This window comes from Zea mays, chromosome 2, assembly GCF_902167145.1.
Source record: "Zea mays cultivar B73 chromosome 2, Zm-B73-REFERENCE-NAM-5.0, whole genome shotgun sequence".
Classification (NCBI taxonomy): domain Eukaryota; kingdom Viridiplantae; phylum Streptophyta; class Magnoliopsida; order Poales; family Poaceae; genus Zea; species Zea mays.
Window position 1 is genome coordinate 188,959,110 of NC_050097.1, and position 19,714 is coordinate 188,978,823.

Consider the following 19,714-nt stretch of genomic DNA (forward strand, 5'->3'; position numbering starts at 1 on the left):
CATGGAACAAAAGGAAAAACTAAATGAGCTAATTAGTGCCATCCATGAAAAGGATGATCTCTTGGACTCCCAAGAGGACTTCCTAATCAAGGAAAATAAAAAACATGTTAAGGTTAAGAATGCTTATGCTCTAGAGGTAGAAAAATATGAGAAATTATCTAGTGAGCTAAGCACATGTCATGATACTATAGGCAACCTTAGAAATGAAAATACCAAATTAATTGCTAAGGTTGATTCTCATGTTTGTAATGTTTCAACTTCCAATCCTAGAGATGATAATGTTGATTTGCTTGCTAGGATTGATGAATTGAACATTTCTCTTGCTAGCCTTAAAGTTGAAAATGAGAAATTGCTTGCTAAGGCTAAAGATTTTGATGTTTGCAATGCTACTATTTCTAACCTTAGAAGTGAAAACGATATATTACATGCTAAGGTTGTAGAATTAAAATCTTGCAAACCCTCTACATCTATCGTTGAGCATGTATCTATTTGTACTAGATGTAGAGAAGTTGATATTAATGCTATTCATGATCACATGTCTTTAATTAAACAACAAAATGATCACATAGCAAAATTAGATGCTAAAATTGCCGAGCATAACTTAGAGAATGAAAAATTTAAATTTGCTCGTAGTATGCTTTATAATGGGAGACGCCCTGGGATCAAGGATGGCATTGTGTAACACCCGGTTTTAAAGGACAAAGCCGGGTGCATCTCATACATGCGCCAAGAAGACAACATATATAATGACAGAGTGTATAGAGATAAATGTCATAATACATCAGAGTATTTATTACATAGCGGAAGTCTTATTACAAAATAAAGATAAATATAAAACGAACTAAGGATCGTCGGCGCCAATGTCAACTGAGAAACGCCACCTAGATCAGATCAAACTCCTCGCCTTGTAGCTCCTCCTGAACCACCTGCTCTTCTCCTGTGGGGGGTGTGAGACAGCAAGAGTGAGCTCACATACGTTCATCGCTCAACAAGTCGTGGGGAATAATGTGGCATGAACTCACCAAAGGTGGGAGTTCATGAGGTGTAAGGCTAATCAATGAAGTAAAGGCTGAGGCTGAGCATTGCTTTTATAAGTTGGTCAAAATTTTATTAGCAATTACTAGGTGTAAGTAAATACCAAACCTTAATAATAATAAAGAAAAGTAATAGTAAAATAATCCCAAATGCGATGCAAATGTCAAATTAAATTTAAGTTCCATAATTAATCATGTGAGGGTCCGAGCCGCTCATGACCGTGAGCACGGCTAGTATACCAGTTTTACACTCTGCAGAGGTTGCGCATCTTTACCCACAAGTCATGTTACCCATCTGCCAAGAGATGGCCAATCCCATACACCTCTACCGAGGAGGCGAGGCAGGGTAACACTACGAGGCCTTTACAAAGTTCCACTAGCTTCAGAAATCCCGCTACAGTTTATAGGAAGCTCCAATGCAGGGTTCTTGCCTGACCGCCATCGCAGCAAAATCAACCCAAGGACCTCCCTACACTGACCACTCCCCTACTGCCCTTGCCCCTTTCGGGTAAGGAAGACCTCCACTAGCTTTCCTAGTTAATCAGCCAAGGGCGTCCCATTATACCCTTGTGGTAGCACTGTTTTCCCGGGTGGTCGCTCCATGTTCCCATTAACATAATGATCTTAACATGAACAGTAATAATAAAATAGAATAAAAGAGTAATTATGAATAAAGTATCTTCATACCCAAATCCACATAAAGCAATAGCAGGGACTACCCAAAAATATTTCAGTGGTAAACAAGGTATAAAGATAGCCAAAACTAGGGTAACCTATTGGGTCCCATCAAAATTATCCTATGCAGATCATTATAATTAATAAGAACATGGCTGGGAAAAAGTAAGTGATCAAGGACACAACTTGCCTTCAATGAGCTCCTGCTCAGCTATCTCTACTTGTTGAACCTCAGTATCCACAGTGGCTTGCTCGTCTACTCGCATCAACACAATACATACATAGTATAGCATAAATTAACATCACATCAAACGTGCAAATAAAATATACAGTAAAAATCTACACATTAAAATGAGATCATTGGAACTGAAACCATTAAATTTGGAGTTATAGATTTCAAGTTATGAATTTCCTAAGATTTAATGTGCTTAAAATAGGATTAAATGATAAATTAATTTTATTACTGTTTTTATGTCCAAAAAGAGACACTAAATGATAGAAAATAATATGACAAAATTTTATAAAGTGGAATGAATTAATTTGGGGTTCATATGAATTTTCTATGGAATAAACAAGTTTCTAGCAATTATTTATACATTAAAAATCTATTTCTATTTTATTTTCTCTGATTTTCGAGTTGACTGGACTGGGCGCAATAATACCGAATAGTGCAGGGGCTAAACCATAGTTTTCCCAAAGACACAGAACCACATCCACAAGGACGGTGGGTTGATAATACAAAACCCTAGGGACTCTTATGAAAATCTGTTAGCGTGAAAGGGTATGAACAGACTTGGGCCGTCCGATTTAGAGTATGCGCACAGGATTAGATCTGCTCTCTATGCGAACAGGTACGCGATGGCCGTCCTTCGATCATGGATCAACGGACCAACGCCACCCAAGCCAGCACCCGATTTCGACCGCCAGATTCGATCCCCACGCCCAGGATTTAATCTGGCAAAAAGGGGTCAGTTGTTCTAATCGTGGCCGCCCAACGGCCGATCGACGGCCCACGAGCGTCTTCTCCCCAATCTTCCATTCACTCGACGCGCCCAGCACGGCGGAGGGCACTGCCCACGGCGGCGCCATGGACGGCTACAGCCTTGAGCGGCAACCGGAGCACGAATCCTAATACGAACTAGTGCCAAACGTGCAGGAAGGCAACGCGAACTACATGGAGGGGGGTCTCACCTTCGATTATGCCGCATGGAGCCTGGCCCACGAGTGCTTGCGGACGGGACTGAGCCCAACGCGGTGGCCGGTTCGCTGGCGAGCACGAAATTCGGTGCCAAACCGGCCCCATCTAGAAATTGATCGCTACTACACTGAGAGGGGAAAATGGCGAAACTGCGGAGAGGGGTCTCACCGGTTGTGGAGGAGGTTGCGAGCTCGCCCACGGAGGAGAGCGGATCTACGGCAGCGCAGAGACTCCAGCGAGCAATCCCAGTAGCCCGGAGCCCGGCATCGCCCAATACAGGCCACAGTCGAGTCCAGCGCTGAATGGCGAAACTCCCTGGACCCATGTCGTGGTCATGAGGTCGATGCGTACGCTGGCCCTATGACGGCGGCAATTTCTCGCTACCAGCCATGGGGGTGCTCGGCGACGGGGCTCACCAGGGCACGGCTAGATGGGGTAGATGCTCGAGAGGATAGCGACGCCCGACCTTATTCCCGCGAGGGCACCGCAACGGTCCGAGAAAGGGGGGGTCTCCATGCGTGCCCGGGACAATCGGCTGGATCTCCCAAGAGTTCGGCGAAGTCTGTTACGAGCTCGGGGAAGCGGACGACCAGGCAATGGGGTCCACCGTCAGTGCCTACGCGGCCAGATGTGAACACTACTGGCACAAGGGTCCCACCGCGAAGTCACTGCGTGCTGGGGATCAGGAGCGTTGAGGCTGGGTTGCGGGCCCCGCTTGGCAGCCGCAGAGAGGGGGAGGCGTGCGTGTGTTAAGTGGGCTGCGCAAGGGGGAAAAGTGCTATTGGGCCGAATAGGGTTTGGCCGGCCCAAACAGGATTTCTTCCTCTTTTCTTTTCTTTTTCTTTTTCTTTCTCTTTTCAAATTCAAGTTGTGTTCAAATTTAATTCAAACTCTTGTGACCAAATATTCTCAGATGATATTGCGCCATAAACAGTACTACTTTGAAGATATATTATTATTTATATTATTTTTTATATCTTTTCTCTTTTTGGTTTCACTTCTAGAATTTCTTTTCCAAACTCTAGAATTTCTTTTAGGATTTAATTTCCCATTGGGGTATTAACATAATTATTATATTATTTTTTTTGTTTACCATATTTTTATATCATCACAAAATGCACACAAAGTAAGATCCAGCATGATGCACAGATTATTTAGGTGTTCTTGGTTCTAATTACCCACTTTTAACTAGTGTTGATCACATGCAATGAATAGTAGAGGCCACAAACTAATGGGTTTATCTCTATCCACTTTTATTACACTTTTGAGTATTACACATTGGCTTCCAAAGAGGAGACAATGTCAAACTTAGTGTCCCTCCTAAAAGATTGTCTAATTTTGTAAAGGGCAAGGCTCCCATGCCTCAGGATAACGAGGGTTACATTTTGTACCCTGCCGGTTATCCCGAGAGCAAGATTAGGAGAATTCACTCTAGGAAGTCTCACTCTGGCCCAAATCATGCTTTTATGTATAAGGGTGAGACATCTAGTTCTAGGCAACCAACCCGTGCTAAGTTGCCTAAGAAGAGAACTCCTAATGCATCAAATGATCATGACATTTCATTCAAAACTTTTGATGCATCATATGTTTTAACTAACAAATCTGGCAAGATAGTTGCCAAGTTAGTTGGGGGCAAACACAAGGGCTCCAAGACTTGTGTTTGGGTACCCAAAGTTCTTGTTTCTAATGCCAAAGGACCCAAAACCGTTTGGGTACCTAAAGTCAAGAACTAAACTTGTTTTGTAGGTTTATGCATCCGGGGGCTCAAGTTGGATCATCGATAGCGGGTGCACAAACCACATGACTGGGGAGAAGGAAATGTTCTCCTCCTACGAGAAAAACCAAGATCCCCAACGAGCGATCACATTCGGGGATGGAAACCAAGGTTTGGTCAAAGGATTGGGTAAAATTGCTATATCTCCTGACCATTCTATTTCCAATGTTTTTCTTGTAGATTCATTAGATTACAATTTGCTTTTTGTATCTCAATTATGCAAAATGGGCTACAACTGTCTATTCACTGATATTGGTGTCACTGTCTTTAGAAGAAGTGATGATTCAATAGCATTTAAGGGAGTGTTGGAGGGTCAGCTATACTTGGTAGATTTTGATAGAGCTGAACTCGACACTTGCTTAATTGCTAAGACTAACATGGGTTGGCTCTGGCACCGCCGACTAGCCCATGTTGGGATGAAGAATCTTCATAAGCTTCTAAAGGGAGAGCACATTTTAGGACTAACCAATGTTCATTTTGAGAAAAACAGGGTTTGTAGCGCATGCCAAGCAGGAAAGCAAGTTGGTGCCCATCATCCACACAAGAACATCATGACGACCGACATGCCGCTTGATCTACTCCACATGGATCTATTCGACCCGATTGCTTACATAAGCATCGGCGGGAGTAAGTATTGTCTTGTAATAGTGGATGATTATTCTCGCTTCACTTGGGTGTTCTTTTTGCAGGAAAAATCTCATACCCAAGAGACCTTAAAGGGATTCTTGAGACGGGCTCAAAATGAGTTCGGCTTAAGGATCAAGAAAATTAGAAGCGACAACGGGACGGAGTTCAAGAACTCTCAAATCGAAGGCTTCCTTGAGGAGGAGGGCATCAAGCATGAGTTCTCCTCTCCCTACACGCCACAACAAAATGGTGTAGTGGAAAGGAAGAATAGAACTCTATTGGACATGGCTAGAACCATGCTTGATGAGTACAAGACTTCGGATCGGTTTTGGGCCGAGGCGGTCAACATCGCTTGCTACGCCATCAACCGGTTATACCTTCACCGAATCCTCAAGAAGACATCGTATGAACTCCTAACCGGTAAAAAGCCCAATATTTCATATTTTAGAGTCTTTGGTAGCAAATGCTTTATACTTGTCAAAAGAGGTAGAAAATCTAAATTTGCTCCTAAGACTGTAGAAGGCTTTTTACTAGGATATGATTCAAACACAAGGGCATATAGAGTCTTTAACAAGTCCTCGGGACTAGTTGAAGTTTCTTGTGACGTTGTGTTTGATGAAACTAACGGCTCTCAAGTAGAGCAAGTTGATCTTGATGAGATAGGAGATGAAGAGGCTCCGTGCATCGCGCTAAGGAACATGTCCATTGGGGATGTGTGTCCTAAGGAATCCGAAGAGCCCCCAAATACACAAGATCAACCATCCTCCTCCATGCAAGCATCTCCACCGACTCAAAATGAGGATGAAGCTCAAGTTGATGAAGTAGAAGATCAAGCAAATGAGCCACCTCAAGATGACGGCAATGATCAAGGGGGAGATGCAAATGATCAAGACAAGGAGGATGAAGAACAAAGGCCGCCACACCCAAGAGTCCACCAAGCAATCCAACGAGATCACCCCGTCGACACCATCCTCGGCGACATCCATAAGGGGGTAACCACTAGATCTCGTGTTGCACATTTTTGTGAGCATTACTCTTTTGTTTCCTCTATTGAGCCACACAGGGTAGAGGAAGCACTGCAAGATTCAGATTGGGTGATGGCGATGCAAGAGGAGCTCAACAACTTCACAAGAAATGAGGTATGGTATTTAGTTCCACGTCCTAATCAAAATGTTGTAGGAACCAAATGGGTCTTCCGCAACAAGCAAGACGAGCATGGTGTGGTGACAAGGAACAAAGCTCGACTTGTGGCCAAGGGATACTCCCAAGTCGAAGGTTTGGATTTCGGTGAAACCTATGCACCCGTAGCTAGGCTTGAGTCAATTCGCATATTATTGGCCTATGCTACTTACCATGGCTTTAAGCTTTATCAAATGGACGTGAAAAGTGCCTTCCTCAATGGACCAATCAAGGAAGAGGTCTATGTTGAGCAACCTCCCGGCTTTGAAGATAGTGAGTACCCTAACTATGTTTATAAACTCTCTAAGGCGCTTTATGGGCTCAAGCAAGCCCCAAGAGCATGGTATGAATGCCTTAGAGATTTCCTTATCACTAATGGCTTCAAAGTCGGAAAGGCCGATCCTACTTTATTTACTAAAACTCTTGAAAATGACTTGTTCGTATGCCAAATTTATGTTGATGATATTATATTTGGGTCTACTAACGAGTCTACATGTGAAGAATTTAGTAGGATCATGACACAAAAATTCGAGATGTCTATGATGGGGGAGTTGAAGTATTTCTTAGGATTTCAAGTAAAGCAACTCCAAGAGGGCACCTTCCTAAGCCAAACGAAGTATACTCAAGATATTCTAAGCAAGTTTGGAATGAAGGATGCCAAACCCATCAAGACACCCATGGGAACCAATGGGCATCTCGACCTCGACGAGGGAGGTAAATCCGTCGATCAAAAGGTATACCGGTCAATGATAGGTTCATTACTCTATTTATGTGCATCTCGACCGGATATTATGCTTTTCGTATGCATGTGTGCAAGATTCCAAGCCGACCCTAAGGAAGCTCACCTTACGGCCGTAAAACGAATCTTGAGATATTTAGTTTATACTCCTAAGTTTGGGCTTTGGTATCCTAGGGGATCCACATTTGATTTGATTGGATATTCGGATGCCGATTGGGCGGGGTGTAAGATTAATAGAAAGAGCACATCGGGGACTTGCCAGTTCTTGGGAAGATCCTTGGTGTCTTGGGCTTCAAAGAAGCAAAATTCGGTTGCTCTTTCTACCGCTGAAGCCGAGTATATTGCCGCAGGACATTGTTGCACGCAACTACTTTGGATGAGGCAAACCCTTAGGGACTATGGTTACAAACTAACCAAAGTTCCTCTTCTATGTGATAATGAGAGTGCAATCTGCATGGTGGATAATCCCGTTGAGCATAGCCGCACTAAACACATAGCCATTCGGTATCACTTTTTAAGGGATCACCAACAAAAGGGAGATATCGAAATTTCATACATTAATACTAAAGATCAATTAGCCGATATCTTTACCAAGCCTCTTGATGAACAAACTTTTAACAAACTTAGGCATGAGCTAAATATTCTTGATTCTAGGAACTTCTTTTGTTAATTGCACACATAGCTAATTTATATACCTTTGATCATGTCTCTTTCATGTGCTATGACTAATGTGTTTTCAAGTCTATTCCAAACCAAGTCATAGGTATATTGAAAGGGAATTGGAGTCTTCGGCGAAGACAAAGGCTTCCACTCCGTAACTCATCGTTCGCCGCCGCTCCACGCATCTCTCCATCTTTTGGGGGAGAGTCCAAAGCAAAAAGACTTCGCCTTTGGTATAGTCTTCACTCATTTATTTATGACCAAAGGGGGAGAGAGTAATTCTAAGGGCTCTAATGATTCCGTTTTTGGCGATTCATGCCAAAGGGGGAGAGAGTATGAGCCCAAAGCAAAAGGACCGCACCACCACCAATTTTAAAATTTTAGTTTTTCAAAAAGTATTCTCAAATTGGTATCTTACTTGTAATATAATTTCAAATTGGTATAACCTCTTCAAAGGGGAGTTTTGTTTAGTCAAAGGAAAAGCATTTGAGACAGGGGGAGAAAATTTCAAATCTTGAAAATGCTACGCAAAATCTTATTCATTTACCCTTGACTATTTGCAAAAGAACTTTGAAAAGGATTTACAAAAAGAATTTGCAAAAACAAAACATGTGGTGCAAGCGTGGTCCAAAATGTTAAAAACAAAGAAACAATCCATGCATACCTTATGAGTAGTTATATTGGCTCAATTCCAAGCAACCTTTGCACTTACATTATACAAGCTAGTTCAATTATGTACTTCCATATTTGCTTTGGTTTGTGTTGGCATCAATCACCAAAAAGGGGGAGATTGAAAGGGAATTAGGCTTACACCTAGTTCCTAAATAATTTTGGTGGTTGAATTGCCCAACACAAATAATTGGACTAACTAGTTTGCTGTAGTGTACAAGCTATACAGGTGCCAAAGGTTCACACTTAGCCAATAAAAAGACCAAGTATTGGGTTCAACAAAAGAGCAAAGGGACAACCGAAGGCACCTCTGGTCTGGCGCACCGGACTGTCCGGTGCACCAGAGGACTCCAACTCAAACTCGTCACCTTCGGGAAAATCCAGAGGCGCTCCGCTATAATTCACCGGACTGTCCGGTGTACACCGGACAATGTCCGGTGCTCCAAGGAACGGCGCCTCAGGACCTCGCCAGCTTCGGAAATTCGCAACGGCTAGTCCGCTATAATTCACCGGACATGTCCGGTGTACACCGGACTGTCCGGTGTGCCATCGAAGCAACGGATACTTCGGCGCCAACGGCTACCTGCAACGCATTGAATGCGCGCCAGCGCGCGCAGAAGTCAGGCACACCCATACTGGCGCACCAGACACTCTACAGTACATGTCTGGTGCGCCACCGGACATCCAGGCGGGCCCAGAAGACAGAGCACCAACGGTCGGAACCCAACGGCTGGTGCACCATGCGACAGACAGCCCCACCAAACGGCTAGTTTGGTGGTTGGGGCTATAAATACCCCCAACCACCCCACATTCATTGCATCCAAGTTTTCACACTTCCAACCACTTACAAGAGCTAGGCATTCAATTCTAGACACACCCAAGTGATCAAATCCTCTCCCAACTCCACAAAAGCATTAGTGACTAGTGAGAGAGATTTGTCGTGTTCTTTTGAGCTCTTGTGCTTGGATCGCTTGCTTTCTTTCTTGATTCTTTCTTGCGACCAACTCACTTGTAATTGAAGCAAGAGACACCAATCTTGTGGTGCTCCTTGTAGGAACTTTGTGTTCCAAGTGATTGAGAAGAGAAAGCTCACTCGGTCCGAGGGACCGTTTGAGAGAGGGAAAGGGTTGAAAGAGACCCGACCTTTGTGGCCTCCTCAACGGGGAGTAGGTTTGCAAGAACCGAACCTCGGTAAAACAAATCCTTGTGTCTCACCACTTCACTCGCTTGCGATTTGTTTTTACGCCCTCTCGCGGACTCGACTATATTTCTAACGCTAACCCGGCTTGTAATTGTGATTATTTTTGAGAATTTCAGTTTCGCCCTATTCACCCCCCCTCTAGGCGACTATCACCATCGCATGTGCATAGCGGTTTTTTAGATAGAAACATCCGTTTCACTCGAGGAGTTAGTGGCAAGTAGCGGAGCTGCTTATGTGCAACATCTGTCATCACCTTCTCACCCTCATCATTAACAACTTCCACAAATCTAGATTGTCCACATTTCAGACATTTTTTCTCTTCCGCATGCTCCTTCATGAAAAGCATACAATTATTTTTGCACACATCAATCTTCTCATAATCCATACCGAGACCTTTGATAATTGTCTTTGATTGGTACATGTCTTTAGGCAACTTATTGGGCTTTGGGAGCACATCTCCTAATAACTTTAAAATCTCATTGTAACAATTGTTCGAGAAAAAGTACTTGGACTTAATGGCCATGAGCCGAGTCACAAAAGCGAGTATACTCACATATGTGTGTTCATGCAACGGCTCTTCAGAGTCTTTTAGTAGTTTAAAAAATCTGGAAACCTCTGGTGTGGCAGGATCCTCGGAGCTTAGGTTGAATTCTGGACGTAGCGAATCTAGCATCTCATGCATCGCATCATCGCCAGCCCAATCATTGTTCTCCTCCTCTTCTACATTCCGGTTGGGTACTACCTCACCATGATGTTCCCACACCTCATATCTGGGCATAAATCCAAACTGACAAAGATCTAGGCTAACTCTTTCCTTATTAAGAAATATATTGTTTTCGTGACGCCTACAAGGGCATCTGACAGTGCCGGTTAAGGACAAGGCGAATACGTGGTCCACAAAATCTTTGGTCTTGGCTACCCAGTCATCAGAATGACGTCCATTTCTACTCCAGCCATTGTACATCCATGCACAATCTTCAGCCATGCCTGAGACTGTTAAACCGAACCATATCGTGAAAAAATTATTCAACTTCGTCAAGTGTATCGGTCCTACATGTATACACAGGGATAGGTTCTAAACCCACATGAACCTAGTAGGACCCAAAAAAATTTGGCAGCATAAATTCGCTGCTACTAAATAATATTACTTATATACAAAACAAACAATGATATAATACTAATCAAATCAAACTAAGTACCACATACACTAATTATGCAACTATTATACGTACCAATATAATATACTATTAAAGCTAATAATATAATTAGTACCACATATTAATATGAAATTAATGTCTAAATACAATATACCTCTAATCACTAAACCACATATACCACTAATACATTAATGAAATCGAACTAAACAATAATACTAATCATACAACTAATCAAACAAACACAATTATAAATATATACTAATTTCGGCGGTAATTCAATAACGGCCGCCGAAAATATGGAATAAAAAACGCAAAAAATACCTTACGACGGGGAAGAGCTTGGCGACGACGGCGGAGTGGTTCCACGACGGTGGCGGCTCGGGGCTTTGAACGGCGGCGGTGGAGTAGGAACGGCGGCGGTCGACGGTGGTGGCTCGGGCGACGGCGGCCTCGGCCGAAGTCCCGCGCAGGGGCGCTGCGCGGCGCGGGGGTGGCCCGGGAGCGGCGGCGCAGGGCCGGCCGGGGAGCGGCGGCGCGTGGCCGGCGAGCGGCAGCGCGGGGACGGCCAGGAGCGGCGGCACGGCGGCTGGAGGAAGGCGGCGCGGGCGGGCGAGGCAGACAGAAAGAAACAGAGAAGAAGGTCGGGCCCGACCTTTTTAAACTTTTAGTTTTCGGCGGCTAGGGCTAGCCGCCGAAAATAAGCAGTTATTTTCGGCGGCTGTGTCAGAAGCCGCCGGAAATAACACTATTTTCGGCGGCTGTGTCAGTAGCCGCCGGAAATAGCGTAATTTTCGGCGGCTGTGTCAAGCCGCCGAAAATAACTGCTTATTTTCGACGGCCAACCCCTGGCCGCCGAAAATAACAGCGGCCGCCGAAAATGGTGTACAGGGCTGTTGTGGTGCCTTATTAATGCGCAGTACGGTCAACTTCCATGAAGATGATGCTAACATTGCTTCGGCGAGTAGGACACAAACAATGACGATTAAGTACTGAACACCTTATTTCTGTTGTTCCCGTTACCCTGATTACTTGACCACGCAACATGTCAAGATACTTCCTTAGCCTTATCCCGGAGCCCAAATATACGGCAAACCGCTCACTCTTTTTCTTCAAAAAAAAATCATATTATACACGTGTATTCATTATTATGAACCCGCGTAAACATACACGGCGACTCTATAAGCAGCTTCAGAAGACTAACAAACCAATCACAATCAGCCTCAAGATCGACAAGGTCGTTATATAGACGTCTTGTCATCACCCTTGATTCGACGGTTCCTGAAAATGTTACCTAGTAGTATTGCTCTTGTGGTCTTGAAAATCAACGAGTTTTCCTCTCAAAAATACAGTGACAAAACTGTTGCGCTATAAGGAGCGTAGCCGACTTACATATAGCTAATCCTTTTTGGTTTCAAAATAGATGACCTAAAGGCTGTGTTTCATGTTTTTGTTCGTCTATGGTTTTGCGAGTAATAATCATAATCTCAATTTGATCACACTTACCAGTAAAAAAAACAGAGACGCGGTGCTTGAGCCACTCACTCGCATTAAGCTATGTTAAAATCTTTAGAGCTAAAATTAGTGGTCAGACACCTTTAGCTAATACCTTGTAACAATTAGTTTATTAACATGTTCAACTCAACTAACAATTGTTAGATATGTAAGGACATGTACAACGACTCTTCTATTCCACCTCCTATCTTAGAGCCCGTTTGGCAGGGCTTTAGCTCTAACTTTTCTCTAGCAAAAAGCCTGAGCAGTGTCAATCACTCTTTTTTTAAAAACAATTTACTACTAAAAGCATCTAAAGGTCATAGTTATTTTTGTACTACGAAGAAGAAGCCACAAACAATACCTTCACCGGCTTTGGCGCTGACACTTTAATATAAGAAAATGACTCTGACTCTATGATAAGTTGTTTATGTCAAACGATTTATAAAATGCCTTTAGTTCTACTATAAAGCTGTTTTAGAGGAAAAGCTAGAGCTTAAAGCTGTTTTGGTGCAAGTCATACCTGACGCATCCTTATTATCTATTGGACACGGTCTAACGATTCCAAACATGACCTCAGCAACAGCAAGAGCATAGTACACGACAACAAGAGCATAGTACACGACAAAATATCTTGTCCAGTCTCGTAATCGCAACTTCGTGACCCGAAAAGATCGACAAACAAACCCATGACGACATAGGACAACGGAGACCCAAGAAGTAGGGGTGGTAATAAATCATGGTCCAAATAATTTTTCATAATTACTTAGAGCTAGGGATGAAAACGGTCGGAAACATTATTTATTCGGTAATCAGTTTTTTAGTCGTTTTTCTTTGATTGTGAATAAATAGGATATAGAATCTATAATACAAATTTGTATTCTTGTTTTTAACATTCAGCTTCTAAAGATTCATAAAAGTTAAACCTCAAATTTATCATATATTTTTTTAAATAATAGATATAAACTTCGGTATGGATTCGGAAATAAATTCGGTAATTTTTTCAACTTTTTGTGTTGTAGGGAGCAAATAATACATAAAACAATTTATGTAATATTTTATTCATATTTGTACTAATGTGCTTGATAATATAAAAAAGATCAATATCAAATTATATATATATATATATCTATTTTAAAATATTAAATTTGTCCTAACAGTTCAAATTACCATTTTTATTCCTACTTAAAGCACTAAATTCGATTCTAGATTCTAATATGATATTTAAATTTTATAGTGTAAAATTTATAGCAAATTGTCATCTCTCCAGAGGAGAGCCGACAACGATTCAGATCCCACGGGCCAAAATATCCGGCGTCCATGTCCATGGCCCTGTGGCCCATCGCTCTCCGGTGGCACGCCCGCGCGCAGTGGGACAGACGCGCACGCCACGCGTTAGGTCGGGACGAGGCGCGAGCACGCGACCGACCGTGGCTCGGGCCCGCCATGCGGCCTCAGTACTCGAGTGGGCGTTATATACGCGCGCTGTTCGGATTCGCGCTCACTGTCTTGCCTGTTGCCTCTGCGGCTTTGCCTGCGCTCACGGACGGTCACTGGCTCACGCTCCCCTCGCCTGCGTCGCCTCGCCTAGACAAGAGACAAGACGCCTAGTCGCCTCCGATCGAAATCGAATCGAGTCGGGTGGGCTCGGGCCCGGTCTTGTTGTCTTGTCTCCCAGCTAGGAATAGCGCAACGAGATCCCTCGCGCGCGCGGACCCCGGAGAGGCCGAGGGAGGGTGACAGGGCGTGTCCTCGACCGCGAGGGGAATGGGATCGGAGGGACGGGCCTGGAACGGCGCGGGCATGGCCGCCGGCAGCGGCTATGGCGGCGGGGTAGAGGCGAAAGCGACCACCACGGCTGTGTCGGCCGCGGCCCCCGCGGAGGTTCCCACGTCGGCGGCCTCCGTCGACATCTCGCTGCCGCTCCTGAAGATGTCGCCTCGCATCATGCAAGTACCCCGTCCCCACATCTATCTTCGATCCTCTTGCTTCGGCTCGCGCTCGCGCTCGCGCTTGCGCCCGGCCTGGTCACGCTGTGAGGTCGTGTCATGTTCGGGTACTCGCGATCGCGAGGCGTCGTACCCGTGCTCGGGAACGAGCCGGTAGTGTTTGAGAAAATGCCTCCGAGCGTGTGGGAGACAGGAGTGTGCTGATGCACGGAAAGGCTCTCTGATCTGGGGATTCCTGGTGCTTTTTCAGAGCTCTCTGCAAGGAATTGGTCGAAGGGTGGTCGTCGATTGACAGCTCGCTCTTCTCCATCGAGACCGTGTCCGGGGGCATCACGAATCTATGTGAGTTGTTGTGGCATGGCTTGTAGCGCCATTCAGAATTCCTCGCCTTTTTCGCCTGAGCAGCATGATGATTGTAGTAAATGAAATGAATAGTGCATAATAGTTACATTGAAATGTTCCACATCGTTGACATGAGTACATAACTTTTTTATCTCCTACTGTAACGACCATTTGTCCGCTTCGGCTTCCTGCTCCTCATTGTTCCCGTTTACTGATAAAGCAGCAGAACCTAATGCTTTTTGCAAACTGTGTGCGATTAGATTAGATAGTCTCCGGGGTGCTGCATAATATTTCCTTTGGCCTGTATCATTTCTGCTGTCATTGCCACATCTGCGGATCTGCCGCACTATGCTTGCAGCATTAGAAAGTAAGAACAGCCTGCTGTCTGTATCCGCCACCCATAGGGATGATTCACATGAGCAAGGTTTCCTGTGTGCAGCAATTTTTTTTTTCAATTTATAGTCCATGATGTTTATTTGTTATTACCTACAGTGCTGAAGGTTTCTGTCAAAGAAGACAACGGCAATGAGTCTTCTGTTACTGTTCGGTTGTATGGACCAAATACGGACTTGGTGATTGATAGGAAAAGGGAATTGCAGGTGAGAATCTGAGTGGTACGAGATTGTGTGTTATAGTCATATTATACTAACCTAGTAACCTGCATCCTATAGTATTCTACATTGGGTCTAGTATGACCCCTTGTATTTGGTGTCATATTTTTATAGTGGCATATTTTCAATTCTTCTAGACATAGCATAGTCATGGTCTTGTAGTAGCATCTGTCCTACCAAGTGCATTACCTTTTGTTTCATATCTGTACCTTTTCCCTGACAAATGGATTTCATTTCATTCTCTGAAAATTGCTAACCTAGAATGATAGTTTTTAAGGGTTCCTAGACTGTACACATAGTATAATTTATCTCGGTTCTAAAATATTTCCTAATGCATACATCTATTACCGTCATGGTTAGGCGATACCATATCTCTCAGCTGCAGGGTTCGGGGCTCGGCTACTTGGAATATTTGAGAATGGAGTAGTTCAGTCATTCATCTATGCTCGAACACTGTCACCAGCAGGTAGGCATAGATCCTGTCTGAATAACATATGGGTGTGGGGTCCTAATCAACCTAGTGCAATAGTTTCTTTGTTCTCCTTTGTAGTTTCAGTTGCAATTTCAAATGCAAGTTGAAAGGATTTATGTTTTTTCCTTTCCCTGTAGTCAGCATTATCCACGATTTGGTATGCCAATTTGAAGCCTTGGATGTTTGGAGGTTTTATGAAATGCTTCTGTAAACAAATCTACTGATCCTCGTTATTTTGTTTTGTAGACATGAAAGAACCTAAAATAGCAGCTGAAATTGCCAAGGAGCTACGCAAATTCCATCAAGTAGACATACCAGGGTCTAAAGAACCACAATTGTGGAATGATATATTCAAGTTTTTGAAGAAAGGTAGGTAACTTTTGTTGCTCATTCGAGACTTGCTTTTATGTTGATGGCATCTCAAACATGACACTTTTCTTGGCTCAAGTTAGTAACATAAATAATATTTATGTGTGCTATCAAATGCACCTTGCAGCTGCAGCATTGAAGTTTGAGGATAACATGAAGCAGAAGAGATATGAAAAGATCTCATTTAGAGAAATACAAGATGAAGTTCAAGAACTTAAGGTACCTTGAAGTTGACAATGTGCCTTCTGGTATTTCAGGGCCATTTTGCCCTTCTTAGAGTGATGTTTTCCTATTTTTTTCCCCTTGGGCACAAATAGTAGTTGATCCTTGTATAGTGGGAACATCTATGTAACATGGTTATGTAGCAAAATACTGGTTGTGGTGGTGATGGGTTTAGGCCCATACTAGGGAACTAAAACCGAAGATAGCAGTTATTCCTGCCAATTCCTACTATCTGTACTTAGTATTTTTTTCATCAGTGTCCATGCGTCTTTTAGGATCTCTTGGACATTCTGCGCGCGCCTGTGGTTTATGCACACAATGACTTGCTTTCAGGAAATCTGATGCTCAATGATTTGGAAGGTAAAATATTTTTCTTTGTACCAGTTTCCCCCTTTTTCATTATTACTCATTTGCAAAACTTACCGTAGTAGCTATGTACTTGTTGTTTCCTCTGTCAGGGAAGCTATATTTTATTGATTTTGAGTATGGGTCATACAGCTACCGTGGCTATGACATTGCAAATCATTTCAATGAGTATGCAGGATTTGATTGTGACTATAATTTGTAAGTTCTCTCCATGTCAATGAAATACTCAAAAGCAATTACTGTTGTCATGTTTTTAGTCAGCAGTATTCATTTGATTGTGTATTTAGGTACCCAGATAAAGATGCCCAGTATCACTTCTTCAGGAATTATCTACACACTGATAGACCTAGTGAGGTATGTGAAACAAAACCAATTGAAATCTATTCTTGGAATTCGAATTCTTTCTAGAGTAAATGAAGCTTTCTGCTAGTACTTACTCTTGTAACATATATTTGACGCTACTAGTAGTATCGTCTTTGCTTGTTTTTGATGAAGTTAGTAATACCTCCATTTGTGCTACATGTGTTTGAACATTTAGAGTATTCTTAAGCTGAACATGTATTAGTTAGCATTTGTATGTATTAGCTACATGGATATCTCAGATGTTTGGCATTCATAGAAGGCCGAAAGACATACAAGAGTTCTCTTTTTTTTACCAACGGCATAACATTTGGATTTTTCTGTTCTGATGTAATTCATGATTCTTTGTTTTTTCCCCTTTTCTTGCAACTGAAAGGTGGATGCACAAGATATGGAAGTACTTTATGTGGAAACAAACACTTTCAGACTAGCATCGCACATTTACTGGGCATTATGGGCCCTTATTCAGGTGAGCAAGGTTATCGATTCTGCACACGTGTTTTTCTTGGATCACCTAGGTTGATTCCCATGTACTGTAAACGATACTGTGAATGGTAAAACATTATGATTAGCACTTGAATGCAGGCAAAGGTATCCCCAATTGACTTTGACTATCTTGGATACTTCTTCTTGCGGTATGGTGAGTACAAGAAACAAAGGGAGTCCTGCTTCTCCTTGGCACAAAGCTTTCTCTCCGAGCTAAAAAATGGCTAGAGCCTGAGAATCTGTTCACGAGTTTATACTGGTGTACGCATGCTCGGAGCGGGTACGCGTTGTGATCATCGACTGCTACCCAGAAACTCTATTATAGCGGTTGTAGCAGCCCCTCATTGTTGTATCTGATGTTAGGTTCATCATTGTCTAAGGACTAGTTTGGATACTCTAGTATCGAGCTCAATTCATGTGTATGAGATGGATTCGGGTGTAACTTAAACTAATTTACACACTAATCCAACTCAACACATGTGGATTGGGGTCAATACTAAATTACCCAAACAAAGCCTAACAGGGAAGTCACCAGTGGCAAATTATGTACTTATATTTATAATAATAAACACAATCCTGATGGGTTGTGCCCTGTTGAATTTGTTCTTCGATTAATTCTGCCCTGTGCAATCTGTTCTGCACTTCCGAGTATATAGTTTTTAATGACTGGGTAGTCCTTTGAAGGTCCGTACACATATAACGCATAAGGATCAGAATCAACTGTTGTCGGCGTCCGATGAAAACCCGTCTTATTTTTTCGTAGATCTCATCAGTTGGGTTGGGTCGCGCGCCCAGGCCCGTTCGGCAGGCCAGAATCCAAGACAAGCCAATAATCAAGTCAGGCCATGATCGAGTGGATCACGGATTATCACTCATTTCTAGTCACCAGCCCGTTTCTAGGTCAGAAACAAACCTGGATGGTAGGTCACCTGTTTCAGGCCGAGGATTGAGGGAAGGAAGTCGAAATCATACGGGTTTGTTTCCAACCCAGGTCAAACCGAACAGCTCTGCTCTAGTAGGCTGGACCGGATTCTAAACTAGGCTGATTCATTCTGTTCGGAATGAGGCTAGGAATGACGCAATATGAATGCTCCGATTTAGCTTAAACCAAGTTTGGTTTTGCTTATGATCCACTTATGGATGAGAATAAGAGTATTGCACCGAAAGTTTCATTATTTTCGCCTTTTATAGAATCGATGGTTTGTAGGTCTAACTAGTGTGGTGGGCGGAAACTTGAAGTTTATGTGCTGTGCAAAGCTTTTGTACTACAGACCGTTTGGGTCTTCGGAGGCGATCGTCCGCAATAATGGCCAAAATTTCCTTCAACGACTTTCGAGTCCCTGATAGATTTCTATGTCTACTGCGGACCATCCGTACCTAGGTGTTGGACCTCCCGCAATAATTCTCTTTAAGTTTGGACATTGATTGTATGATTCTGGTGTTTAAGTATGCGGACAGTGCGTGACCAGGTCATAGACATACTGTGTCCAGACGGTAGACCGTCCGTGTGTGGGTGCCAAGCCGTCCGCAGTTGGATAACCTATGGTTGGACAGAATGTGATAAGTTATGTTCTGGATATTATTCGTGAACTATGGACCACTCGGCCCCTAGGGCGAACCGTTCGCGGTACTAACTACGTAAGCAAAGCCATATTTTGCAGAGCTACTGTGTGCCTCATATTGTGTACTGCAGACCGTCTATATTTTTTGTTTTTGAGTCCTTTTTGTGTCAAAAATTTCCAATTAGACCCCCAGAAAACTTAAATGCAATTTTGGACCCATTTCTCGGCGCCATGGGCTATGGCGCCGAGTTTACACATCTCGGCGCCATAGATCTTGGCGCCGAGCTACCTGCCGCGCTGTCGTCCACGAGCTGACGCGGCGTCGACGTGGCACCAAGCTCGGCGCCAAGATCTATGGCGCCGAGCTCGAATATATAACCACAAAGATTGTCTAGCTCAGTTGGCAGAGCGCAAGGCTCTTAACCTTAAGGTCGTGGGTTCGAGCCCCATCGTGAACATATTTTTTTTGTGTTTGTCACTGATTTGTTTTTTATTGTCCAGATTTTTTTGTTTATGCCGCTGATTTGTCCGTGCGTTCAATATTTTTTGTTTTTGTCACTGATTTATTTTT

The 19,714-nt window shown here is 43.3% G+C and overlaps 1 protein-coding gene across 4 annotated transcripts; it reads left to right on the forward strand.

Moving 5' to 3' along the window:
- Positions 1 to 13,907: 13,907 nt before the first annotated feature.
- On the forward strand, positions 13,908 to 18,221 carry LOC100280298 (choline/ethanolamine kinase). Of its 4 annotated transcripts, none has more exons than XM_020547680.2 (11): positions 13,908 to 14,353; positions 14,604 to 14,695; positions 15,188 to 15,294; positions 15,667 to 15,772; positions 16,025 to 16,147; positions 16,275 to 16,366; positions 16,645 to 16,729; positions 16,801 to 16,933; positions 17,023 to 17,089; positions 17,472 to 17,564; positions 17,668 to 18,196. In XM_020547680.2, exons 1-11 carry the CDS (start codon positions 14,172 to 14,174, stop codon positions 17,698 to 17,700), a joined length of 1,113 nt encoding a protein of 370 aa, XP_020403269.1. In that variant the 5' UTR covers positions 13,908 to 14,171; the 3' UTR covers positions 17,701 to 18,196. The 4 variants fall into 4 exon arrangements, with proteins under 4 accessions (XP_020403269.1, XP_020403268.1, XP_035820655.1 ...); XM_020547679.2 differs by having other exon boundaries at positions 17,681 to 18,196; XM_035964762.1 differs by having other exon boundaries at positions 16,828 to 16,933.
- The last annotated feature ends 1,493 nt before the right edge of the window (positions 18,222 to 19,714 follow it).

Coding starts and splice junctions, on each gene's coding strand:
- LOC100280298 (XM_020547679.2), top strand. CDS start 14,172: ATGGGATCGGAGGGACGGGCCTGGAACGGCGCGGGCATGGCCGCCGGC. Junction 16,934..17,022: donor TTTGATTGTGACTATAATTT/GTAAGTTCTCTC, acceptor TTGTGTATTTAG/GTACCCAGATAAAGATGCCC. Junction 17,565..17,680: donor CATTATGGGCCCTTATTCAG/GTGAGCAAGGTT, acceptor ACTTGAATGCAG/GCAAAGGTATCCCCAATTGA.